This window comes from Neopsephotus bourkii, unplaced genomic scaffold (genome assembly GCF_033783945.1).
Source record: "Neopsephotus bourkii isolate Nb327-2 ecotype Australia unplaced genomic scaffold, CSIRO-AGI_Nbou_v1 NB_272, whole genome shotgun sequence".
NCBI classification, from domain to species: domain Eukaryota; kingdom Metazoa; phylum Chordata; class Aves; order Psittaciformes; family Psittacidae; genus Neopsephotus; species Neopsephotus bourkii.
The window spans coordinates 9,537,602-9,564,628 of record NW_026900781.1 but is presented as its reverse complement, the minus strand read 5'-3'; the positions used below and the strand labels follow the sequence as shown (position 1 = coordinate 9,564,628).

At 44.7% G+C, this 27,027-nt stretch overlaps 2 protein-coding genes and 1 long non-coding RNA gene across 4 annotated transcripts in view; 2 read left to right on the top strand and 1 right to left on the bottom strand.

The window, feature by feature from the left end:
- Positions 1 to 23,028, top strand: part of BMP6 (bone morphogenetic protein 6) — a 90,785-nt gene extending 67,757 nt beyond the window's left edge. The window contains exons 3-7 of the mRNA XM_061346533.1: positions 8,507 to 8,655; positions 9,891 to 10,088; positions 18,896 to 18,972; positions 21,170 to 21,280; positions 21,371 to 23,028. Coding sequence (XP_061202517.1) covers positions 8,507 to 8,655; positions 9,891 to 10,088; positions 18,896 to 18,972; positions 21,170 to 21,280; positions 21,371 to 21,520 — 685 coding nt within the window. The 3' untranslated portion in view covers positions 21,521 to 23,028. The remainder of the gene's footprint in view (positions 1 to 8,506; positions 8,656 to 9,890; positions 10,089 to 18,895; positions 18,973 to 21,169; positions 21,281 to 21,370) is intronic.
- Positions 23,029 to 24,247: 1,219 nt separating this feature from the next.
- The window catches only part of TXNDC5 (thioredoxin domain containing 5), a 43,946-nt gene continuing 41,166 nt past the window's right edge, over positions 24,248 to 27,027 (bottom strand). For both annotated transcript variants that reach the window (XM_061346535.1, XM_061346534.1), the window contains exons 8-10: positions 26,730 to 26,812; positions 25,161 to 25,290; positions 24,248 to 24,394 (exon numbers count right to left, since the gene is read on the bottom strand). In XM_061346535.1, the coding sequence (XP_061202519.1) occupies positions 24,272 to 24,394; positions 25,161 to 25,290; positions 26,730 to 26,812 (336 nt within the window). In that variant the 3' untranslated portion in view covers positions 24,248 to 24,271. The remainder of the gene's footprint in view (positions 24,395 to 25,160; positions 25,291 to 26,729; positions 26,813 to 27,027) is intronic.
- Positions 25,296 to 26,387, top strand: LOC133208571 (uncharacterized). Its single transcript, XR_009724437.1, has 3 exons — positions 25,296 to 25,466; positions 25,558 to 25,637; positions 26,355 to 26,387. It is a non-coding gene; the product is annotated as an uncharacterized LOC133208571 (long non-coding RNA).

The window sequence follows — 27,027 nt, the reverse complement described above, 5'->3', positions numbered from 1 at the left end:
CTGATTTTTGCCACTGTAGCCAAAGTTAAAAGCAAGGATTATATGGGCCTGTTCGAGGCTGTCTCCTAGGTAGGGGTGTATGTGGAGAGAGCATGAATGATCAGAAATCAATGCTGACTGAAATAGCACAAAAGCTATGAGGAGAAATTTGACCCTTTCCTTGTTCAAAGCCATCAGAAATATGAGAATGATACTTGTGGAGATTCCAGGCTAAGAAATGCACACTGAGGACAGTGTGGTCTAAGTACATTCTCTCTTAAAAGCGAAAACATTTTTAATACTGACTCACTTGTGTCAGTAATATTTTCATCTCCCCATTCCTTCCACCCTTTGCTAAGGTAAAAAAAAAACAGTGCCTAGAAACTAGGCTTTTGTTTTCTAACTGAACTGCAGCTAACGGCTACATTTTGTGATAACACAAACTGCTGGAGTCGTCAGTGGGATGCTGTGAAGAGATTAATGAACTCCTCAGGATGGGTCAAGCTTGTGGCCAGTCATCAGCAGTATACATTTCAGATCGCGTGAAGAAGAAGCTTTACTGAACAGGGCTGATGTCTGGTTTGCTCTGAGGGGCATGACTCTGGGTTTAGAAATGGGCTGGGGACTGAAAGGTCTGATGTGGGAGAGAGAACAGGTAATACCTCTTCTGGACCTTTGGCTTCTGACTCCCAGAGCTTAAGAGACTGGGCTGTTTGAAGGCTAGGGCGGATTTTTCTTTTTACCTTTGGTATGTGCAGAGAGCAGGGAGATTTGCCAAAGCACCGGTTCAGGAAGACAAGTGGCATCAGCTTCCAGCTGTTTATCTCACCTTTACCATGTCTGAGGGGGCATTTAGTTTCAACAGACAGGAGCTGCACAACCTTGAATCTCCTCTTTTTCGGTGGTAGCGAAGCACAGCTAAGTCCTGCACATGGGCTTATGTCTAAGGTGTAGCAATGATTTTGTGGAGGAGCCAGCAAAGCCCTCTGACTTCTTGGGAGTGGATTGCCATGTAAGTGAGACCTTTGCAAGGGAAAGGAAGAAATAAGTTTGTCCTTGGAAACAGCTCATTAATTTCTTTTTCCTTCTCAAAAGTTTCTGTCTCTCACCCAGAGAGGTGTCAGGTCAGAACTAGGGAGGGCAGTTTATGGCTGATCAAAGATACTAGGCCTTGGTTTGGATCATAAGTATGTTTTCAAGTGTAAATATCCTGCTAACGCAGACCTCAAACCACTCCCACACTGTCCAAACAACTGATGTATGAAAAACACAGTGGCCTGTGTTAGTGATCAAAGGAAGATATGGTACCTTAATGGTCAAGGTTTATTAAACAGTTTTGTTTGCACCCAGAATGAAATATGAGGACTTGATCTGCAGAAAGATTCTCCTATATGATAAGACACGTGTGGACCCATAGCTGTGCAGAGTGACTGTCTGGGGAGTATGTTCTTCTTCTACTGAGCACTAATTCCTTAAGGGTTAAGACACCCACTGGTTTTTAGCTGCCAGTTACAGTGTTAATAAAGTCTTCCTCTTTGCAACAGGATATTTATACAAATGTGATCCGAGCTTCTAATCTAAAGGGCAAATTGATTTGCCGGCAGTGTTTATAGCTTAGAAAATAAATAACCGTCCTCAACTGCATTTTGGAGTGGGTTGTGTAATACAAATGACAAAGCTAGCATCAATCTGTTTCAAGTTGGGGTCAGATTTGTATATAGTGTGCATATATTTGTATACGATAGAGCTGTTTCCATGATGCTATGGAGAAGTGTCTATCCACGTTTCAGTTCAACTCCCACTGTGGGGATGCGATTTGTTGTGGTTTAGTGTGGCTGCTTTTTAGTAGTTTAAAAGTCAAAGTTTTTCTGGATGAAACTTACTGGTTCCATAGCCAGCTGGCTTTTTCTAACAAAATGAAAAAGTAGCATATCAGTGCCTTATTTCTTTTCATGAAAGACAAAGATAAATTACTACCCTGTTCCCTCTCATATATCTTCATGCCTCAAGGTGCATTTAAATTCTGAGGTGTATTATTGTAGCCATCACTGCAGCTAGAATACTCCTTAGTCTCATTAAATTAAGGAAACGAGAAACACATCTTCTGTCCTGTAACGACTTTTTCATTTTTTTTTTTATGTTCCTGTGGGTAAAATGTTCATTCCTCAGAGCCTGAAGCTCAAGACCTTGAGCTAGATGTGGGGGGACACCTTTGCACTCAAATATCAGTGTTGGCTTTGCTGGATTATAACAGGCCTGTAGGCTGAGCTTCCCACAGTCTTGGCATGGGGAGACAACATCCACTAGTTCTAGGCTCTGATCTTCCACTTTTTGCCAGCTGTAGCCTTGAAACTAGAGTTTCTCTGCTGCTCTTCCAGTGAGTCTACAAGTCTTAGCCCTCTGCCCTTGCAGACTTTACTGCCAGGGGTGATGCCTGCAGTGGTACAGGACAGCCACTTCAGCACATGGGAGCTCTTATCAGACAGAAAGGTAGTGGTGTGAGACTGAGCTTACTTCCCCTTTCTGGTGTGCCTCTGTGTCTTGATACATCCAGGATGGCTCTCCCCTCCCTGTGCTGAATTGCAGACGCCCTCCAGAGTGTCCCAGCATTCCCATTGTGTACTTTTTCCTCCAGTGGCTGTCAATCTTTGCAAATCAGTGCCCAATTGCTGGCCTTCTATTTCACCTTGAAAGTAGGTGTCATTGTACGTGGACAGCTCTTGGTATTTCCTTTGAAAAGGCTGCAGTTTCAAAGATTCATCTATTCTAGTTATTAGTCCGTCATTAGTGGATAAGTGCAAATAAACTTGCTAGTTTGCTATGTGCAGGAAAATTTTTACAGAAGGTTGATGTCAGTGCGAACTAAAGACTCGGATCCCAAGGAAGCAGGAGAGTATTTAGAAAGTGCGTTAATTAAAATGTAAATCCCACACACTTCTGTGCAAAATTCCCTTTTGAGAAACTGCTGCTAGGCAGTCTAGACTATTATGTCAACTTGTCTTTGAAGAAAAGTAAACAAAAAGGTTCAGCTGAGGAAAGTTTTAGAGACTTACAGTAATTAATGCTTTGGTAAATGGCTGTTGATGCGTAACAATCCTTTAAACACCTGGGTAATTGCGAGCTTTGAAGTTAGGCCAAAATGTTGTTCCGAGATCTGTAATTAAAATAAGAGACCTTTAACTTGGTCATTTTGAAGGTGAGATTTCTGTTTGTTCTCACTGCCTCCCTGGTAAAACTTCTGCCTGGCTGGGGAAAGAAGGCCAGGGAGGGTGGGAAAGTAAAAAACCTACTTCAACAGACGCTGCTTTAAATTTAGCTTTTTATAGCTTTGGTGTTTTTCCTGTAGCAAAGTTCCATGTTGTAATGTGTACCCAGAACAGAGAAATTATTTTAATGTGAACATTTCACTTAGTAACTAAGGTTAACCACTTGACCTGCTTACTAATTTGACTAAATTCTAATCTAATTAGTGTTCAATTAAGGAGAATTAGCACCCAGAGACATTTTGTTGAAAGGTTTACACAGAGGTTTCAGTTAACAAAATATTTATCTTACAGCGGGAAAAGCACTGAAGTTAAATGCAAGCTGTTTCTCCTATAAATGCCCTGGGTACATGGTTGGGATGCCGGCGTTAAGAATAGTAGCTATATTTGATATTTATATCTGACAGATCAGCTCGCTCTCCGAGGACACTGGAGCTAAATCCTGCCTTCTGAATTATACAGGCCATATTTCTCCAGTAAACTGTGTACTTTCTGTTTACTCCAGCCACTTGTGATTGCTCTGTTGACCTTTGCTTCTCCATCCTCCTCTAGAGTCCTCTGAAGGCCATGGAAACACTTCCATTTATTTCCTGGGACTTGAGACCATACTTTAGGGCCCTGATCCAGAACAAAGACCTCCTGTTTTGAGTTGGGAATCTCTAACTTGCAACTTCCCATTTAATGTCCTCTCTTGTCTCAGGAAAGTTGTTTCAGGTCATTGCCTCAGTTTCTGCCATTCTCTTGCTTTTCATTAATAATCTAAGGTTAATACATATTTTGCCTGCAGCACCCTTATTATGAAAATCATTAACTGAACTCATCCAGATGGTTAAGCACAGTGAAAGTAAAGATGAGACTGTCAGGCACCATAGTGATAATGAGATGACAGCAGCTGTATAAAACCACAGAGGCAGGTTTAGACAGAGAGGATATTAAAAAGCTGCCTGATTTGGTGATGAAATTCATCTTCTGTACACTGAATTTCCAGTTGTGCAGGTGCCAGAGGTCCTGTGATGTCCTTTGACATGTGGAGTTGCTTGAGCATTAAACCTCTGGGCTGACTCTGCTTTCTTCAGCCTGTGTTGAGAGGGCAGGTATTCCTCTTTGCTCAACGATGCTGGCTCATATATTTCTTCTGGCCTTTCTTTTTCTAGTTTTTTCCCCATTCTTCTTGCCCCCTTCCTGTTTCCCTTAAGTCCCATCTTGCCTCTGTTATTCTCAAATGCTGAAGTTTTCAAATAATCCATTAATGTGACCACGTACACGGTTACATGCTTTTGCTCGAAAGGCCACTGCCCGCCTCACTGCACACAATCAACGTCATCAATTAATGACTAGGAATTCAAGAGTTTGTTGCATGCAGCTTGCACAGTATATGATCTGTTTCTCACCTTCTTGTCCACTCTTGAGATTTTGCTTTAACTATGGGCTTGCATCTACTTGTGTGTAACACTCTCCAGCATGGTATCTTACAGCTTCCTACGCTATTTCTTGTTTTGGCATGGCTACAAGGCAAAGCTAGTGATGATGTTCTCATCATGCAGATGAGAAGCTGATGCAAACACCCATGGCAAAAATGGTCTTTGCCAAAATCATCCAACAGTCCAGCAGCTGGAGTGGCAATAAGGCTATGTAGCAGCTTTAGTTCTCATGCTTCCCACTTTTCTTTTGCAGCCGTGTGAGAGAGGAATGAAATAAATGTGTTTTCTCTGGTCTTCAGAGAGCAGAACGGGAGGGGGGAGAAAATTCCAGTTGTGAACATTGGAGCAAGACTGGAAGTGTAAGACTCACATCACTGACATCTGTCACTATGTTTGTTGGCAGCTGTGTTGCTGCAAATGACAGTGGCAGCAGGTTGTAGCCCTCTGTGAGCCATTGGTGCAGGAAGATTTCAGTAGTTTCCCTACTGCTTCTGGATGCAGAGGGATTCTGAGTCAAGGATAATGGGCCTGATTCACAGAGATTTGGTGGCCATAAGTACTTTTTACTCTCTTTTCTTTGCAGACTTTTTTCTTTTATCCAGGGTCTCTCCATCCAGTCCTTGCATGTCCATGTGTCCCCCACCACTGCAGCAAATCCTTCACCCTTTCCCTTCTAAATAGATATTCTTTCTTTCCCACCATGGGCCAGCATGGGAGATCTCTTAGTCTCCATTCCAAGATCAGACATTGTACAGCCTTTTTGCAGGAGTAATAACAACATTTCTTCTCCGCTATGTGGCTGTAGGGAAAAGCAGTTTGCTGTCAGTTGATACATGGTATTTGGTTTATCAAGGGGGTAAGGAGGAGAAAGTATGTTCCCTGCATACAGAATGTCCAGAGGATTTTGTTGCTAAACTCTGAATCTCTGTTGAGCCTGTGTGGGCAGCAATTTTCAAGTTCTTCTGCTTGGCCAAAATTGAAGTGATTTTCTTAAAGGAGGAAAGACATACAACATTTCTACTCTGAAAAATACAAAGGAGTGGTTAAAGACACTCAGCTAAATACTTGGGATTGTTTTTTATGTGAGTAATTTTCTTTTTTTCCCTAATTTTGTTGGAAAAAGGCGACTTTTTTAACAACCTTCATGCCATAAAACAAGCTAGGAAGAAATTGTATGCAATTTTGTGCAGCCTGGTGAAGTTTGGGTGGCAAACATTAATTGAAATCAGGCTTAAGCAGAAAGTATTAGAACGTGTTACCTGCTAGCATTGCTACTATGACAAAGCAACGCCTGTGGGATGAACCTTCAGTGTTGGCTTCCGGTCAAATAATGCAGAAGTCAGTTGAATAACTGGTTGAAAACAAGTCCTGTGTGAGACTTACTGCAAAGAGTTAACTGGATTGGAGAGCCCAGTTGTCCATTTTTCTGCATTTCACAAAGGAATTGAAATCTTTCCAAAATGAGTGTGACATATTGGGCTAAAGTGGAGGATTTTTATTTGGTAGAATTGTACCATTGCTTATTACTTTTGTGGAGGACACTAAGGTGGGACAGATGCACTGGAAAGCAAGTCCGAATTTTAAGTGCATCTAATCATGATGGCGGTTAAGTCTCAGGGCAGGGGGAAAGTGTGGTTTGGTAGAAAGAAGAACTGCATTTGGACCTGAAAAATCAGTGATGTAAATACACCATAAGGAAATGGCTGGGTCCTGTGCGGTTCAGCAGCATGAATCTAAGGATTATAGTGGATCACACGATGAACGTCAGTTAACAGTGTGAGTTTTGTGAAGAACCCAAAATCATATTCTGACATGTATGAGTAGAGGCATAGTCTGTGAGATGCATCGAGTGCATCAAGTCTGTGAGATGCATCTTCCACTGCACTCAGGGAGATAAATGAAACACATTCAATTTCCTGGAAAGGTGGAAATTCCTGAGTCTGGAAATCTGTAAGATCATGTCAGGCAAACATCTCTCAGGAGTGATGTGGAGGTAGTTGATCCTGCCTGGAATTCAGGGGAATGTGCTAGATGATGCTGTATGGTGGTGCTTTCAGGCTTTACAGCTGTCTGATTTCTGCCTTCCCAAAGTGCAAGGCAATGGGGAATGTAAACTCTGAGCCTCCTCTTCATGTTTTTGAATATCTGACTACTCCCATGTGGTTGAGTGTTCATGCGGGTTTGCTCTTAAGGAGTTCCCAATGGCTCTCCAGCCAGACATGTTTGGGGGGAATGTAATGCTGAAGTTACTCTCCTCTGGAGGCTCCAGCGGGCATTGTCTGGAGTGGATGAGTGCCAGGAAGATAATGGCACTTAGAGGAGGGCAGGCAGGACAGGAGATCAGAACGCAATTAGTGTGAGGGGGAATGTCAGGTGCTAGGAAAACCCCTTTTTGGATATAGTCCATTTCAGGCACTGGAGAGGACCAACGTGTAAGTTGTATTCAGAGGTGGGAATGACCTAGCAGTTCATTCCTCTCTTAAACCTGGGCAGGGTAAGAGTGGTCTCAGCTGCAGCTGCTGTTTGTGGTCTCCTTTAAGCAATACTTCAGCTTATATACCCTGCCTGGGAAAGCCCAACTCTTTCAACCTTAAGGTTTCCAAAACACGTAGCAGCTGGCCATCCCCAGATGCTCACTGCTGTTGGAAGTGAAGGTCAGAGCTGTTCCTGAACCCTCTTCCCATTGGAGGAGCCATGGCAAAGACCCCTATGGGAAAGGCTGCTGAGTCAACCACAGAGTGTGCGGCTACCAGCAAGGCAGAGGAAAGCCTCTATGCTGTAAAAATAGCTGCACTAGGAGCCCTAATATACTTAAGTGCTTATTTTTCCACGTGTGATCTCATGCAACCCAAGCTGCTGGGCAGTATGACATAGCAGTTGGCCAAAAATAAAACATAACTCAATCAAAATGTTGGGTTTTTTTCTGAAGTTAACCTTTGATGGGTGGAAGGGGCAGGTACCTGTTTTCTCATTTCCATTAAGTTATTGTTAGAAAAAAGAAATCCAGGGAGGAAGAGAGGTGAAGATGGGATTGACACCCAGTATCCATTTTGTGGTGATGGCCACAGGTTGAGGATAGGAATTGTAGCTCTCTTGCGCAGGAAAGTTATGCCTATAATACAGTGGGAAAATATACATGGTGTTTCTGGGTGCTTCTCCAGCTGATCTCATTGAACTCATTTCATTGAGTTTTGATAGGCACTTAATGCAGCAAAAAAATGGATGTATAGACTTGATAACATTTGAAGGTGAAGCCTATGAATGAGACTCAGTGCCAAGATTCTGGGAACAAGGTGCTCTAATCCCTGTTGATATGCCTTGGAATAATGTCTTTATAGTGGCCATCACTGCTTGCTGCTTGGCCCGTTAGTTGAGTTTTATTTTTTATTTTGGTCAATTATGGTTTGTTTGTGTTTTGGAAAGGGGGCTGAAACCATGCAACACCTCTGACAAAGCCATTAAATGCCTGGAAATGCTGTTAGTTTGAGCACTGTCCTGCTGGGCTAGCGTTATATTCTTCAGGGAGAAGAGTACCTTACTAATCCCTTGCTGGTGGAGATACTGGACAGATCTGAGGGGCAGAATTGCTTTCCTCCAGCCTAGAAAATAGTGAAAAGCCTTTGTAATCCTGGATTTCACATGTGCAAGCATGTGCATCTCCTGGCAAAACTCTGGATACAGACAGGTAGATTTTAGGTGTTGGGTTTTTTCCTAGCTGTTAACATCACGATGTAACATCATCTGTTAACATCTAATGATTTCAAGTTTTGTTTCTGTAATGGCAAAAGCCAGGGGAGGAAATCCCAGACAACACAATATTATCATTATGCTTTTCCTCTGCAGGGCCTCTGACCTGTTTCTACTGGACACACGGGTGGTGTGGGCCTCGGAGGAGGGCTGGCTGGAGTTTGATGTCACCGCCACCAGTAACATGTGGGTGATGAACCCTCAGCACAACATGGGACTGCAGCTGAGCGTGGTGACTCGGGATGGTAGGTTATGGGCAAGTTAATGCAAGTCACCTCGCAAGTCTCTTGTATGATGTCTAGACGTGGTGCTGACAGAGACCAGCTGTGATATGGGGGTGAGCACCCTGCCTTTGTAGGCAGCTGTAGCCAACAACACGAGCAACAGTCTGAGGGCACATATAGAGGGCTGTGAGTTCTTGGCTGTCCCATGATGGACGTGTCTTTCCTCACAAGTGAGGTGAGGTGTCTCTGAACAGTACCAGGATGAGGTGGTGCAAGTGGGCTGGGGTAAGGCACCAGTTCTTGGGTTGGAGGTGGAAGGGGGCATGAAGCTGGGGTTCCAGGTGGGATGAGGTTTAGGGGTTAGAGGAAGAGAATTGAGCAGGGTTGTGGGTATGCGCCTCCCCATATGGGATTATGGCAACCCTCCTGGCTGCTGCAGCTGCCGTCACTGCTCCGATCTCATCAAACCTGAAATGGGAGCTGTGTACTGGAGAAGCAAATGCAGTCTCTGTGTGAGGCTATTTCCTCTGAGGGTGTCTGCAACAATAGCATTTCACAGTCCACAGAAACTTGCAAAGTGGAAGAGAAAAAGCTGCAAATGAGCATGAAATTAAGTGTTGGAATATAAACAGTGGGGAAGAATAGGATCTACATGAGGAGAAGGTGACTACAAAGATGACTATGACATCTGTTGTCCATAGGAATCAGTCTCCAACTTTATCTTTTCTTTCTGTTGCTTCATGCTGGAGTTTGACACACCTATGGGGTCAAGTGAGACCAGAGGGACTATCCACTGTTCTTCCTGAGGAAACATTAGTGCCAGCTTCCACCTTCCCAAATGGGCTGAGAGCCGTCCCTGTGCTCCTGACAAAAGCACCCCATCTCTTTGCCCTCTGCTCTCTCCTAATCCCATCTCTGCTTCTCGTGTTTAATGGGCAGCAGAAATAATTTCATGACACATCTGGGCTTTGTAGTTTACATATCTATCTGTATACCTTTTCAGTGCCTAAACTGAAGTAGAGATGCCATTGGGGTACCAAAGACCCAGGTGCTGCAAGCCCCTCACCCAGGATGGATGGTGTGCTATCATAAAAATATCCATGGGTCATGGTGGCAGGAGGAGAATGTTTAGTGGTTAAAAAAGCAAAGTATGAGCAGGAAGAAAGGAAGCACTGCAGATGGGGACGCCGAGATGTTGAATGGAACAATCCAAATGCACTTTTTGTCTAACACTTCCTTTTCTGTTTGGTTTGAAGGTTTCAGTGTAAATCCTAGAGAAGCAGGCCTTATGGGCCGAGATGGCCCTTACGACAAACAGCCTTTCATGGTGGCCTTCTTCAAAGTGAGTGAAGTTCACGTACGGACCACTAGGTCAGCAACGAGCAGGCGCCGGCAACAGAGTCGAAACCGCTCCACCCAGGCTCAGGATGTTTCCAGGGTGTCCAGTGTCACAGGTAATGATCCAACACAGGTAATCATCCAACACAAGCTGGGCCGACTTCTTGCCATGTTTGTATTTGCTCTGAGTGCAGAAGCAAGAAGGAGTATGTAAGGTGGGATGCTCTTGGAGGAGCAGGTTGTATCTGCAAGGAAATGGAAGAGGGGGCCTCACTTAAAATGGGACTTACCGGAGACGTCTTGAATCCAGGGTGGAGTCCAGACCCCCATTTGAGGTTGCGGCCATTGAATTCATGGGGCTGAGGTGTTTTAACCCTGATTCTTGTGCTTGTATGTTGCTTGCTACGCAGCATTTGCCTAGCAGTGCATAGTAGGTGAAATGCATTTTCAGGCAGGCAAAGAGGATTGCCTGTTTGCAGCGGAAACATTGCATGCTGCAGGTGTTGTACAGCAGCCTTGTGAGTGCTGTTGTGGGCTGGTGGGACAATACAGTAACTCTGAAATTTTGGCAAAAATTGAGTGTTCTGTCTTCTGAGTATTGTCTGTTTTCTAGCCACTGTTCCCTGCATCACAGTGCTGCAAGTTCTTCATTCACTGACTACCTTCTTTCCTCTCAAACATTTCAGCCTGTTCCAAGTTACTTGATTAATTTGCTTATGCTGCCCCCTTCATTTCCAATAGGATCCCTGCTTTTCCTGTGTCTAGAAATGACTATACCCCAAGGAGGAGAGGTGGCTGTATTATTTACTCCATGTCCAGACACAGCACAGGGAGATGAGGCGGCATTGCCAAAACTTAGCCAGCGTGAATCAGTAGGCTGTCCCCTTCTCTTGCATGTGCACCCGAAGAGGCCCCATGCTGCCTGTGGCACTGGGAGCCTGCAGGGAGCCAGAGCCAGATTAGGAACCCCTCCAGGGCTGGCAGCCAGGCTTTGGGCATGGCTGTGTATCAGTGCAGTCCTATTGCTCCATCCCAGTGTGGTGATGGACTTACCCTTTGGGCTAGTGCGTGCCAGCAGCTGTTGGCCACCAAGTGGCTGTTGTGTGTCCTCATGAGGCCTGCTGCACCGAGGCCATGGGTTCCCATGCCATGTCGTGCAAGTGCTGGGCTTGGCTGGATGTGAAGTTCACTTCATGGATTTTAAGGGTAAAAGGGGTGACTTGGTTCTCCAGCCTGACCTCCTCATGGGAGGCTGGTCAAAGGAGTTATCATCTAATCTGGTGTGAGCCCTCTGTAGCCCTGCAGCCAGGAGCCGTCTGTCAGTCCCAGGTGCTGAGACATGCTTTGGTCCTGGTTTTCCTTGGAGTCTCCAAGCTGCAGTTTTAAAAGCAGGCATCAGGGCTCTTCACTGGGTTACCTTCCCATGTTCAGAGCTTGGCAGCAGCATTAAGTAGTTTATTCATCTGGGTGTTATAAAAGCAATAAGCCCAGCCATTATGCAGGCAGCGTACAGTTCTCACACTTAAGTGGGCTTGGCTGCTGCACTCCCTCCATCACAAGAACCAATATTTTAATGCATTCACAGGATTTGGGGACAGTTACTTGCTGCATTGCTGCTTTGTGACGCTGGTGGCCAAGTCAGGATAAACTCCAAATTTTAATCCCTAGCTCCACAAGCTTCACAGTGCTAAAAACAAATTTTCACTGCTATTAAATCAGGCAATGTGACTCAAAGCCCCAGAGGGAGCAGATAGGGTCAGTAGGCAAAAGGGGTCATTTCTATGTTGTTGCTTTCTTGAATACACTACACATTAGGTCATAAAATTATAAAATGACAAAGAGGGGAAAAATAGCTGGTCATTCTGTGGTCTCGAGGGCTTTTTTGAGCTCTTCCAGCTCAAAGCCATCTTCAGTTTGAAACCTGAAATTTGGCAGTTCAGTAGTCAACAAGGTAATAGTAGAGCCGCTGTGGATTCAAGGCGAGGGAAAGGAGGGGAATTTAAAGTTAAGGTGTATGTTTGGTTGGTTTCTGTGTTTGGAATAGAGACTACATCAGCATATTTTCCTTTCTAAGTGTGACACTCTTAGACACTGTTCTCCTTAAGAAGTGGTTGATTTAATAGCCCAAGAGGCACCAATGACCAATACATGCTTTTAGTGTTAAAGAGATCACAGGGTTTTTAGGGGTTTTCGTGGTGTGAGTTCCTACATCCATGGCCTGATGATGCGTGGCAGGGCTGGAAAAGTGTTCACTCCAGGATGAAGCAGTATGTGAGCCCAGGGGTGTTACCCTGAAGGCTGCCTTGCTCTTCTAAAGGTGCCGTGATGCATCTGGACCCAAAGCAGGTGCAGAACTGGGATGCTGTGGTCCCTTCCTGTGAATCTCCCTGCCTGCACATCTTCCTCTCACTGTATCTCACATCACATCAGATTTTTGGTCTATGGTCTTCCCTGAGCTAGGATTGACAGTGCCTATCAGGGGTTGAGGGCAGTTTTTCTCCTGGAGAACAAGGCAGCTCGCTGGTGTTGATGTTTTTTGCAGATTGAACCTTCCTTCCTCTATGTTAGTGAATACACAGGGCTTTCTTTCTTCAGTACAAAAATGGACCCGTTTCCCAAAAGATGCTGCGAGTTGGGGTGGAGTGGTATGTTTAAAAAAGCCCTATTTACTATCTAAATATGGAAAGCATTCCAAGTCTTGCCATTCAGAGTTCATGAAGTATGCTGCTGGGCTGGTGCTGGATCTGGTGAGCTGGCAGTGGGGGTTACATGAAGCCATGCTGCTACATGCAGGACTGGGACCCTGCTATGTTCCCTTTGATGTGTAGTTGTTGTCCTGCAGTCAGCACCAAGTGCTCAGATACTAAGGTTATGGCTGTGGCATAAGAATCTCAATGGTCTGTATTTTTTCACCAAGGAAGCTTGTTTCCCCGTATTATCAACACGTAATTATGACTGGCTTATATAAAGCAGAACTGAGTAACCCCCATGGCTGTAAACTGCTTCGACAGAGAGTCCTGCATCAATGCACTTCTGGAGCCAAGCTCTGTTCTTCTGTAGAAGGAGGATGAACAGGAAGAATAACAAATATGTTCATCTGTTGAGGTGGAAAACCATATGCCAGTTCTAGCCCAGGACATGGAGAAGGAATGAGGTGGATGGGAGGAGCATGCAGGTGTTTCTATTCTCTTGGCTGTAAGACCTGGAGGCCCTCTCTCAGCCATGTCTTGAAGTGGGTTTAGCTTGTGCTCTCAGACTCCAGGGCTGCCCCTCTGGTTAACCTGAAGAGCTGGGGACGTTCCTTAACATAACAGGTAGTGAACCTTGAGCCTAAGGACTTTGCCGCCATACAGCCAGCTCCTTCATGACTTACAGCTCCTGTATGGGGCTGTCTCTGTCCGGTGGTGATAACCCTCCTATTCTGTCAGTCCTCGGGCACATCCCTTCCCATCAGCTCCTTCTTATGGTGAGAGTTGCATTTAAACATCTCACTTGGGCTGCACTGTCTGCTTTGAGTGAAACTCATGCAATATCCCTTTTTGGGTCCTTCTCTTTAGCCACCCCATCACCTCTGGAACTGCTGTGAGGTGCTCCATGAGAAATGAAGGGGCTCTCCTAGTGGCCTTTCCTTCCAGCAGACATGCAGAGCACCAGGCGGATTTCCCCACATACATGGGAAACCAAATACCACAAAGGGCAGCATGCAGAAACACTGAAGGCAAATAAGGCCAACTGCTTCCATGATGGCAAGGGTCTTGTTAACAAACATCATTATCTTGCAGCCAGTCTTCCCTTTAGTAAGAGCACTCAGATGCAGACTGGAGCGGCGTGGCCAGCATTTCTGTACGTGCCTTCACATGCAGGTCCACGTCAGCCCGACATCTCCCGACTTCCCACCCAAGCAGATCGCTTTCATGTGAAGTGGGCTGTTATTAACTGCGTGATCAGTTTACACCAGCTTTATCCGGACAAATCACCAAAGTCAAACACCAAGAAGAAGGGGCTGGCCTCGGAGACCTCTGTCAAAGCTATTTTGAATCACAGAAGCGATTAATTACTGTGTGGAATTTGGTAAGCTGGCACCTTGGGAGCAACAAGGGTGTTCTCAGACAGATCGACCTCAGTAAATATTTATATCTTCTTTGCCAGCACTTAACGTGGGAGAGGATATAGGAAATCTAAGGTGAGTGTGTAAGTATCTGTAGGAGGAAGACCATTAAGTCAGGCTATTCTCTCCCCTTTCAGCAACACACATGCCAGTGTCCAGCCTTAAGAGAAACATCTGTGCTCGCAGAAAGTCAGACTTACGTTCTGATGAAGGCAGACAGCATTCAGTGCAAACAGGCCACAGACGCAAGCCACCTTAACTGTGCTGTTTTAACTGTGCTGCCCTGGAAGTTAAGTGTAGACCTAGGGTGGCTTTTTTTAAATCTCTGTTTTAGACAAACTAGTTTGCAGTATGATTAAATGCAGTGCCTTGTAAATGCCAAGCTAGTGTTTCTGAATTGCTACATTCAGGGGGGGGAAAAAGACACAATTTTGCTAAACCCACAATGAGCTTATAGGAGCTCCCTAAATTCACTGAGATTTTGAAGGTCTCTGGCAAACAATCCTTGCAAATCATGTCGTGGCAAGGTAAGCTGGGCCTGTGGTGGCTATTTGCAGAGACCTCCCCCCCCCACTGCAGGCTGCCTCCTTTCGACCCTCCTGGCTCCCCGCTGCAGGGCTGGCCAGAAGGGACATGTACACTGCTGTCTTTTGGCAGGTGGGTCTTCCGCTGCAAACCACCTCAAATGGCAATTTGGGCAAAACCAGGTGAGCATGCTGGATTGGGGTAGCTGATACTGGTAGGCTCTGGGGAAAATGTGTGGTGGAGGCCAACTTCAGTAGCTCAGTGAGATCTGTCTCACCACCAGAAACCCTTTACTGTGTGGATCCTTCTTTTAGCCTGCATGTACATCCAGTGTGCATGGCGGTAGGGCATATGTGGAGCCCCAGACCATGGGGAATGGATCACTATTACGTGCATCTGTATTGCTGCATTTTTTCCCCCAACTCAGAAATCAACTCAAAAAGGGTTGGTTAAAGGTTTGTAACATCTGTAAAGTTCAGACACAGTAGATTCCATAAAGTAGACCTGGTAGGCAAACATAGCAAGATGAGAGGGCACAGGAGCTTGGGGTGAGGGCTAAGCAGGGGACAGGGAAAATCCCAGGAGAAGGGATATTTAGTATGTCAACATTTAAGGAAGAAAAAACTAAGTTTGGGCAAGTGAGAATCATGGAGTACCAGGTTGAAGGGACCAATCTTTCTTGGCAAAATCACAACCTAGACAAGATGGCCCAGCAGTCTTTCCAGCTGAATCTTAAAAGTGTCCAACACTGGGGAATCCACCGCTTCCCTGGGGAGATTATTCCAGCAGCTGATGGCTCTCATTGTGAAAAATGTTCCTCTTGTGTCCAACTGGAATCTCTTTTCTGTATGACTCCTTGTAAAAAGGGAGTCTCAGCCTTCTTTGTAGCCACCCTTTAAATACTGGAACATGGTGGTAAGGTCTCCCCTGAGCCTTCTTTTCTGAAGGCTGCACAAACCCAGCTCTCTCAGCCTCTCCTCTCATGGCTTCCCAGTCCTTTGATCATCTTTGTGACCCTTCTCTGCACCTTCTCCAGGTTGTCCACATATTTTTTACATAGTGGGGACCAAATCTGTATGCAGTATTCCAGGTGTGACCTGAGAAGAGCTGAGTGGGATGATGACTTCTTTATCTCTGCTGGTGATGCCCTTGTTGATGCAACCCAGCATCCTCTTGGCTTTCTTTGCCACAGCAGCACACAGTTCACTCACATACATTGAGCTTGTTGTTCACCAGGACCCCCAGCTCCCTTTCCACAGAGCTGCTCCCCAACCAGATAGATCCAAGCCTGTGAGGAGGCAGAGCTGTCCGCATCTACTTTGGATGGAGTAGCCAGCCCTCAGTGCAGAGTGTGAGTCAGGTCACTCCAGCTAGTGAGCTGAGCCGATTTTTGGGGGCCAGTTTCAGGCTGTGTGAGAGCGGACACGTTCATAACATGTTCTGCTTCGTGTAGCTTGTTAAACAGCTCTTTTTTTTCCCCTTGTGTTTTCTTAAACTTGTGATTGCTCACAGCCTTCCTGCCCACTCCTGTTTTCTCTGCCTCCCTTGCCTTCTCCCCTTTCCTGTAGCTGATCTGGGTAAGGTGTAGCTGGATTTGGAATGTAGCATCATTCTGACCAGTTGATTGCGCATAGATCGACTCCACTGTAACTCCCTGTCAAATACAGATGGTTTTCCCCTAAGAAAACTACGCATGCCCCATTGAAGAACAATGAAACTGTGGTTTTAGGTATTTAAATGAAAGCCTTTGACTACTCAAAGTATCTTCTAGGCTGTCTATCTAGAAGTAGTAGACCACTCAAAGTATCTATCTGGGCTGAGAAAGTTGGGGCTGTTGGCTGAGAAAGTTGGGGCTGTTCAGCCTGGAGAAGAGAAGGCTGCGTGGAGACCTCATAGCAGCCTTCCAGTATCTGAAGGGGGCATATAGGAATGCTGGGGATGGACTTTTCATTAGGGACTGTAGTGGTAGGACAAGGGGTAATGGGTTAAAACTTAATCAGGGGAAGTTTAGATTGGATATAAGGAGAAAATTCTTTCCTGTTAGGGTGGTGAGGCACTGGAATGGGTTGTCCAGGGAGGTTGTGAATGCTTCATCCCTGGCAGTGTTCAAGGCCAGGTTGGACGAGGCCTTGGGTGATATGGTTTAGAGCAAGGTGTCCCTGCCCATGGCAGGGGGGTTGGAACTTGATGATCTTAAGGTCCTTTCCAACACTAACTATTCTATGATTCTATGATTCTGCTCATTATTTTTACCCTCATTATGATCAGATCATTTAGAAACATCTCATGCTAGAAATCTGCTCCTGGGCTGAGCCAGGGCTGAAAAGCTTCATCTGAAAAAAAACCACCACACCCTGGTTTCTACTGGGTATGTCTGGTTTGAAAATAGGAAGCTTGAATAGAGAGCGTCACCCCTGTCCTTGCTACCAAGCACTCCTGAAAGAGCGAATGTTTATGCTGCAGCAGGCCGTTAACCAGCGCTGCTCACCTGATGAAATCCATGATTGAAGTGAAGCTATTGAAAGCCTGAAATGCAATCCTTACAGTTTAAAACCCAAACTGCTTCTAAAAACAACTCTCTAATCTTTGGTGGTTTGGAGGCTGGGTTTGAGGTGTAGGGTTTTTTTCAGCCCTCAGTGTTAACTGTACCCAGCTGTGATGCTGTGCTGCCCTTAATGTCAGTTGGATGTGCTTCTAGTATTATAGTTTTTCCTTTGAATAAATATTTGCATTTGTAGTTCCCAAACTTTGGGGGGGGGGGGGGGGGGGTGGGGGTGGAGGGAAGAAAAAGAAAGGCTTATTCAGAGCCAAGGAAAAAGTCACTGAAAATATTTTTCTATCCCAGCTGCTGCATCTGGGGAAAGCTACGCCGGGAGGGTGCCCTTTCAAGCTGCATTAGGGGCGCTGGGGGGCTGGATAGCTGAAAGGCTCAGGACAGCAGGATGCAGGCACATCAGCATGTGGCATCTGCCTGCTGATGGAAATGCCTTTACTTGCAAATGAGGCGTGTGAGAGGAGAGGAGGCCCCTGTGGGTAAGGCACTGGAGGAGAACATGGCCAGTCTGGGTCTAGCTCTGGGATGAGCACACACATGTCACCGCACGGATGGGGACTGGAGCTCCCACACGAATTTGCTGCCATCTCTTCCTCTTGTGCTTCCCATGGGGGTGAACTCGGGTTCGACAGCCACAGCCGGTGGCCAAGGCACCCGGCTGCAAAGGTGGTTTCTGTGGCTGCTGCGCTGAGGTCCAGCAGCCCCATGAGGCGTGACGGAATCGGTCACTGCCCATCAAGGCTGGATGTGTGCAGCCACCCAGGGGTGAAAGGCCCCTCTGTCACGGCTCAGCTCCTCCGCAGTTCCAGGTGTTCATGTGTGGAGCCGCCTCTCATTCCAAATGTAAATGGGAAATTCCACTCGCTGTGAAAAGCTACACTTTGTAGGGCCATCGGGAGCAACTCCTGCATGGTTGAACCATCCTCATACATTGTGCCATGGCAAGGGGGAAGTCTATGGTCAGGGCTTTGCACCCTGTGCCCTCACTTTTCTGTGCTGTGTTGGCAATAAGGGGCAAGTTAATGTTGACAGCACATCAAATCCTGTGTTATCTGTGGGTAAGCAGGTTATGGGAAGGAGGAACTTGTTTTTCAGAGCATTGCTTGTGAAGGTCCAAGAGTGGCGGTGATGCATGGTGCTGTATGTGATGTCCGGGGCAGGCTGGGGGTAAGGCACAGAGAGGGATGGGGACATGGCTTCACTGCCTGTTGGACATCTTAGCTGTTTAAGGACCAGTACAGGGGCACAAGGTGATGATTAACCTTCCCAGGGTTGTAATTCTCTTGGTAAGTAAGTGCATTTTGAGCTCTAACCACCTAGGCTGGCACACGTTGGAAACCACGGCTGTGGAAGAGTGAGTGAGTGGGTGAGTTTGAGCACCCAGCAGGGATGCTCAAAGAGCCCAGCCTGTGCCTGGCTGAAGAAATAGATTTATTTTTAAGAAGTCATTTTACTGGAGATGTTTTACAAGGGCTGTTTGTCAAGCTGTTGAAGGTGGCTGGAGGAATTATAGGCAAGACACTGTTACTTGGGTGCCTCCATTCCCACAGGCATCTTAAAAGCTTCAGTCCTGCTTTGGATGTTCCTCAACACCCTTATCCGTTTGGCTGCTGAGGGAGCTGCTGATTCTCACTGCTGAGCCCACAGCACGAACACATCTGGCCAGCTGTGCCCTCCAGCGATGCTCTGTCTGGTTTACTTTCTAAATTCCTGTTTTGTTCTTTTTCTTTTAACAGATTACAACAGCAGTGACCTAAAAACAGCGTGCAGAAAGCATGAGCTTTACGTTAGCTTCCAGGACTTGGGATGGCAGGTGGGTGATGTTTCTCTCTGGGTAAACCAGACGTTTTGTTATGAAATGTTAGCTAAACAGTGTCACGGTAATTCCACTCAAGGCTGCCATTATGCTTTAAAATGTCCCTTGTGTCTCCTCACTAAAACCAGTCACAGGGAAGGGCAAATAAATATTGATAGTTGTGACATTTGATAAGATCCAGGGGAAGCTTGATACTTTATGAGATTCAAATATACCGTCATTCTCTGTCACTCATGGGAGTCACGGGACGGGCAAGGGCTCATATTCATGTGCCTCTAATGATAAGGAAAAAAATCTGATGTTAAGCAGTGATTTTAAACAAATGAAGTTTTTTCTAGTGATCAGCCCTAATTTTAACCTTGGCCATTGTATTGAAATCCTCCCTCTCTTGCCCCACAATTAGCACTGGCTGCGGTAGGTGGACTGAAGACTGGGTTTTGTTGCAACACTATGAGCGAGGCCAGGGAGTTGTTTAGAGTAAGTCATTTAGGACTATTATGTATAGAGTGTCAGCAAACATCACGTTTCAAAGAATGCCCTCATGGACTCTTTCTTATTTATTTATTTGTTAACATTCTTTCATTCAGCACTTCTGTGAGGGAGGTCCGTTTAGCTCAGCCAGTGTTTTTACCAGATTGTAACTCAGGATGCCAGGGCTACCCCCGCTGCTTCTGTAATACCCAACACATGAAAATCCTCTCCCAGTTAATGGGACAGCAACATTTTTTTGTAGCTTATGTCAACTCCAGCCCACTGGCCACAGACACGGCTGCATACTGACTCCAGTCCCATTACTTGCTAGTGGCTTTTTACTTGTGCACAGTCTTTCCACCTCCTCCCTAGCTTGTTTGCCCTGCTTCCAGGCAGGACGTGTGTTTCAGTTGTGAAGTTCATGGTCTAGAGGGCACTGCCTTCTTCACCTGTCTAGTTGCAGGAAGGTAAGATGTTGCCAAAGAGAGGCCACAGAGCAACAGGAGTTGGAATGCAGATCCTACTTACTGTAGGGAGATGATGGGCAGCAGCCCCCTGCAGTTGCTGCTTACTGCTTTCTCCTTCAAATCTTTTAGCAGAGCACTTCCTTTATACTGCTTTAAACCTCAAGTTTAATTACATGGTCCATACTGGCTGCTGCAGTAGGAGAGTGACTGTCTCATGAAGCTCGGTTTACCGGGTGCAAATTATGGGTCAGCTAGTACAGAAAAGTGGAGGAGTGGTTTTGCTATGCCCAGGTATTCTTATGTTAGCAATCAACCAGCAGACATGGCTAGAAAGCTGCAGCAAGGCTCTGGCTGCTTGGGCCTGCTGTAGCAAACTGCAAGCTAACCCAGGTAACTGTTGTCAGGTAAAGGGGAAATCATCTAAGAATTGTGCGCATGTGAAGTGCACCAGTGCATCCTCCTGCAGAGCCTGACACCAAGGGAGGTGAAATGCCTCCTGAGAATTACTAATGCTTTTAATTTACCTTTGTCTCTTTTGTGTCAGCAGCAGAGTTGTAATGACTTTAATATCCCCTTGGTGAGGAATCATCTTGTTCCCTAGCATGGCATAGATTGCCACTGGGGCCACCTGCTTGCACATGCAGTGCAGGCTGGCTGTCCTGTGTCTCCTTTAGGAGACTGGTAGAGGTGGAGAAGCTGTTATGGTGCTACTACTTCTGACCTTAGCAGACTAGTCTCCCTGTATAAGAGCATATAAGGTAGAGTGTCTGTGAGCACCACACCAGTGTTCTACATTGCCATTATGGAGCTCCCTGGTTGAACTGTTCATGGGTGTACACAGATGCATGTACCTGACTTTCTCCAGGAGATAACACCAGCTGAGAGTGACTCAGGCTCAGAAAGGTACTTACTTCAGCTAGAGGGCCTAACCTGCAGGAAATACTGGAAAATAAAAGCATCCAAACCACAATCCCCACCGGGCAACCCAGCAAGAGTTTTAGGAATACAACTCTTAGTTCATGGCAGTTAAGATGTGCATAGACATGCACCATTCTTTGGACATTAAAATCAGTGTGTCCCTGGAAAAGTGATGGCTCACAAAAAAACCCGAGCCCTAACAGCTTCAGTGAAAACACATTTTCACCCTCAAGAAAAAAGTTGGTGGAAAATTTTCATCTGCTTTTAATTGCATGCAGTTGTCTGTACAAGTTGGCAACTCTTTAATTTGAATCACATTCTGTTTGTTTCCTAAAAAGGACTGGATAATCGCTCCAAAGGGCTATGCAGCCAACTACTGTGATGGGGAGTGCTCGTTCCCACTCAACGCCCATATGAACGCAACCAATCATGCCATTGTACAAACTCTGGTAAGGTTCCAGAAACCTCGATGCCAAAGCAATAGGTGAATTTGTAAATGGGTTACAATTGTCTCACTTGTGTTTTCTTTTTGGCAACAGGTTCATCTTATGAATCCTGATTATGTTCCCAAACCATGCTGTGCACCTACCAAACTAAATGCCATATCTGTTCTTTATTTTGATGATAATTCTAATGTAATCTTGAAGAAATACAGGAATATGGTAGTAAGAGCTTGTGGATGTCACTGACAAACAGTCTTCACATGGACTATGTGATTCTACCATGAACTTCCACACCACATTCCCTGCTTTGATGAACTACCTGACCTTGGAGGAAAAATAATTGATGGACCACCTTTCAGAACACCATGTATGTGCCTTGTGGGAGGAAGTGGGGGGGCTGAGGACTACATGCTGGGGTGCGAGCAAACTGCTGGACTTCTTACTGACTGACCCAATGCCGCAGAGGCTGCTTAGCATTGCAGAGCCGGAGTGCGCAAAGCAGCAATATGCCCACACATGCTTTATTTGTCTGGGATGGTCTTAAGTCTCACATAGTGGCCTGGCATTCAGCAGTTTTGGATGTGTGCTGCAGTTTCACCAGATGGGCACTGGACACCCAAAATAACTTGAGTCTTTTTAGGGAGATGGGGAAAGATGAGGGGAGAGACAGGAGAAACTAGAGTAAGGAGAGTGGTGTTAGTACTTCAGGCTTAGAGCATCCATCTTGTATAAGATGGATACTAAAAAATTCCTAAGGTTAGGAACTGCCTTTTGTCTAGAAGGACCAGTTACTGCACCTAGCCTGTTAGTCTCCTGAAATCTGTCATGACAGTAATAATCTTAAATTGTGCCAAAGCAAATGCTTCAGTTCTCTTACTCTCCAAGCACAGTTTAAGTCAGTCTGATCCTGAGAGCATAAGGTGGCTTGGCTGCACCCTGTGTTAGAAACACTAGTGTGAACTCAGGCACTGGCTGGTCTTTCCCATTCACTACTAGACTGAGCAGTATGACTTCATACACTTGTTCTTACGCAACTTCCTTCCACTCTCCACGTGGAGCTGCCTCATCTACTACCACCTGCCCAGGAAAGAGGGGATGCTTCGACAGCTGTAATTCAGATGTAAAAGTCTAGGGGCCATTCATTCTCTGGCTGGACAATTTATTTACAGGAAGACAGAATGTCAACAACATAGGCAAGTCTCTGCCCAACCGTCCCCAATCAACTCACGCAACTAACAAACTGGTATCAAGGATACATTCATAGTGTAGCCACCGTTTGTCTAGCAGAAGCTAATAGCAAATTGTTTTGATGAATATTAAACTTGTATTAAATGCACTTACCTCTAATTCTTGCATCTAAAAGGCTTCTTGTAAATACAAGCTATAATTTATTGCACTTGTCACTGTATATTCATTGTGCTGTATCATTTATAGAAAGACTGCTTTTTGAAAAAGTTTTTATTTAGAAAAATCTCAGTGTAAACAATTGTACCACTCTGATTTTATACAAGAAACTCATGAGATTGTGCTTCACTAGAAAGTTGTTAAAAACATGATAATAAAGGCTTCTTTTAAGGCAGAAGTATACACATTGATCTAATACATCTGCCAATACAACACTTAGCTTTCACTGTGGCTTTTTCACCCTTACACATTTTTAAATTGAACAGAAACAAAAGTTCTGGACAGACAGTGAAGTACCAGGAGAAATTCACTGATTTAAAAGTTCATTGCTGGTTTGCCTTTTTTTTTTTTTTTCTAAAAAATACCCAACCTACTCCATATGATGGACAAAAATCAGCATCTTGACAGTACAGTCAAATTAGCAATCCTCGTTCCGTGAGTTTCTGTGTACACGACATGCGGAATTCAGTCCTTGGTTTGCTGTTCTCTTTGTATCGTGACAGTCTCTGCAGTGTAAATTCTTTGGCTTTCAGTTATTTCTGACATTGAACACCTTATGCACCAAAGAATAGATCCATATTATAATCCAAGGCACCACAGAGCACGTGGTCCTGGCATTAAAATTTATCAATGCTTACAGCTTCGAAAAAGGTTAAGGCTCAAGGAAGAAAGGGGGGAGCTATTTTACACTACTGTAGAAGAGCTGAATGGGGAAAAATAATTAAACATTGTACTATTCAACACAAAGTCTGGATTCAGGGGAGGGTAGGAAACATGTCATCAGCTCTGAAATCTAACTGATCACTTAGTATTAACGGAGCAGTTATAATAGCGCCTATTCACTTTAGCTCTATAGAAGTAGAGCATAGTTACTTCTCTGGAGCTGGACACAAGCAGCCTACGACAATCCACCTGACACATGTACACTATGGCATCAGTAAGGTTCAGGCACATGTTACAGTACCATCACTTTCATTATGGCTAGACCTCCCATGCCGAGAGGATTAACAGGTAATAACCAGCTCAGGGTGGCCTGGTATATTCCAAAGGTGCGTGTATTTTCAACCTCCCGTGACTTTCCATTTCTTACCAGAGCTATATTAAGACAAACAAGGTATAAGTACAGCTGTAGAGGCAAAAGTGACTCAACACCGTTGCAGCTTTTACCTTTCTAGTAATGGTAGGCAGTTTGTAAGGATTACTTTTGAACCAAATTTAACCTGAATACAAAAATATTCTACTGGTGCCCTTAAGCTGGTTTTCTTCATGTATTTTAGTCTCAAAGGAAACCATTTACACTTCATTGCGGGAAGGCAGAAATGCAGTAACACTACCAATGCTGAAAATATTCTCAATTTGCACAGTAACTACTTGTTACTTTTCCTTCACACACAGGGTAGGATGTCTTTAACACGCACACAGAGGGAAGATACCAATGTTTAGTACATTCAGTTTCCTAAAAACAAACAAAAAAACCCCCGCCAAAATCCCCTCCTCCCCCCCAAATATACTATTTGAAAATTAGCAATGATTGAAATCCCTCAGCTACTGTACAGAGACAGCCAGGGATGGAGCATCTAGACTTGTCTTTTATTAAAGTTCATCCCTTGCCTGACGCAAGACAAAGCTATGCAGTGATTCAAGATCTCTCGTGCCATTGTGTTCACTGACTTTCTTTCCACCTCGGAAAAGCAGAAGTGTAGGATAACCACGTACCTTCAAAAGACACACACACAACAGAGACTCGTTACAGATGTCAAAATTCACTGGTATCCTTCACTTGTTATTTACCTGACTCTGAAAAGACACCAAACCCCTCTAAAATAAGCTACTTTAACTGAGAAAAAAAAGCACCAAACCAACCCAAACACCACCCCAGAATTTCCAGTTATCATATTCACAAAGGCCAAACAGATGTGCTCATTATATATAGTGACAGAAAGGTGCAATAAGTAAAACTAAAGCTAATCCGAGCAACATGGTCTAGTGGGTGGTGTTCCTGCCCATGGGAGTGTGGTTGAAACTAAGTGATCCTTAAGGTCCCTTCCCACCCAAACCATTCTATGACTCTAGGATAAGCGACTGGGCTAATACATGTTAATCTAGGCTCTTGGAATGGCAGTTTGAGCCCTATCGTCAGTTGTCTGCCTACCAGCACCAAAAGACTTTTATTTCCCCTAGAAATAGAACTTTGCATCAGCTACAAGAAGACTGCTTTGGTGTGCTCTCACAGAGGGAGGCTTCTTAAATTAGGGACTTCTTCAGCTTTATCCAATAATAAGAATGACCAAGTCTGACAAACAGGCCAGGAAAGAAACGGTGTCAGCAGGTGCTGTTCTAACTACCTCTTGTTTGGCTAACAGAGAACACAGCTGTGCCGTCACCAGGCACCTGCAGCATAGCAGCAGCTCTGCTGCATGCTGGAGCTGCTAACGTTTGGTACACAATACTATCCTGTTCATTTCAGATCTTTCACACTTACAGAAAATCTGCTGCAGACGTTACGTTCCACAGTGCAGTCTACTTCTGCTATTTTGACATCGGTCAAACCTGGAAATTGCTCTTTGGCAAGGTTCTCCCAAGTTGGAGCCAAGTTCTTACAGTGACCACACCTAGAAACAAAAGAGGGAGATTTGTTTAGCAGATACACCTTTCAGTTTATCTCTACTGTCTTGCTGCAATGGCTGCAAGTTTAACCAGCTGCCTTTTCTATCCCCCAGTGATTTGGCCCTCCAACTCCCCTGCACTATTGTGTCACTAAATAAGCAAAGAAAATGAGTGATTTTATGTAAGTGAAGCACTGAAGTAGTTTCTGGCTTTCATATGTCTCATCTGGAATGCTATTTTGGCTGTCAGTGCATTAACATTTTACCCTACAGAAAATATAAAGCCAAGTAAAGACGAGCACAGAGGATTATTTAAATGAGGAAAAAACCCAACCAACAAACCCACATTTTAAGTAAGGCATAGCATGCCTGTAATACAAATTAAATTTTCAGGTAGCATGTGCTAAAACTACATAGCCCAAGTTTAATTATTTATGAGATTTTAATTTCCCTATTAAATTTCTTCCAGTTCCTAATGGCCTCCTTGTCCAATATATAGTAAAGTATTAATTTTGTTTATATTTTGAACTTGGCTTAGCCAAGTTCATAGCTTGAACTTCTTACTACTGCCTGCCTTCAAGAATAATTCCCAAAGCACTTCAGACTTTAAAGCTGCATTGCTCATTCTATTCTAACCCAGCTGCAGCTTATTTGGGTTAGTGAAAGAGCCTCATAATTGCCTTGAGACTGGATCAGGGCATTTACAAAAATAATAGAAGATGTCTCAGCCAGAGTTTTCTTAATGCAAGCCAGTGTATATTTGAACCACCTTGTTAATACACAGTGACAGCATAAAAGCATTTCTGACCATGCACAAAATCTACTAGAACAGGCTGATTTTCTGCTTACTATGAAAGTTTACATTAATATTTATCCAAAATGAACTGAAAGACAGAACTAGCAAGCAACATAATAGTGTTTGCTGAGCCCTACACAACTTAATCCATTTGGAAGAGGAAAAGGTCCTTTATATGCAGAGCACTACAACTGTATACATAAGCCTGACTTTCAAAGTTAAAACTAGGATAGCAGCTACATAAATATAGGAAGTGGATTTCTGAATATTGCAGCAGGGAGCACACACTGGTTTATGAACCTGACTCTCTGCATCCTGACCCACCATGTCTCAGCAGACTACCTGACACCCAGCAGCACCCCAACAGAATCTCATGAGTATATAACTTAAGTGCAGTATTAGTAAGAAAAGTTAATTAAAAAGGGAGCCTTTCTTTACAATCTCAAACTTTTCCAGAAAATTTTGTCAGCTAATGAACTCCTGTATGGGCCAACCAGCCCTGGGTTCAGAAATCAGACTAGGAGCTGCTTTGTGCACAGGTGTAAACTGGAGGTGTAAAATGGTAGGAGCACAGGCACAGATTCCATATCAATCTCTCACATCACACAGAGGGGCCAGCAATAATCCTGAATAAGAGGTATGAACTTACCATGGAGCATAGAACTTAATAAATGTGATCCCCCTAGCAATGGTTGCATCAAAGTCTTTTTCAGAGAGAGAGAGCACTGTAGCCTGTTCAAAAAACAAACAAAAAAGTGTCAAACCCTTTTGCATATGTAACACCAGCCAAATGAGCTTTTAGCTACCTAAAAGGGAAACTCAAACTGGAAAAGATAATGTTACTGATAATATAAATGAGTAGCAGGAGTACACCTCACTTTTACTCCTCAGTTACTTTCCTCCCCGGGAGAACTGTAGAGAAATGCGTATTTCACACTGAATCTCAT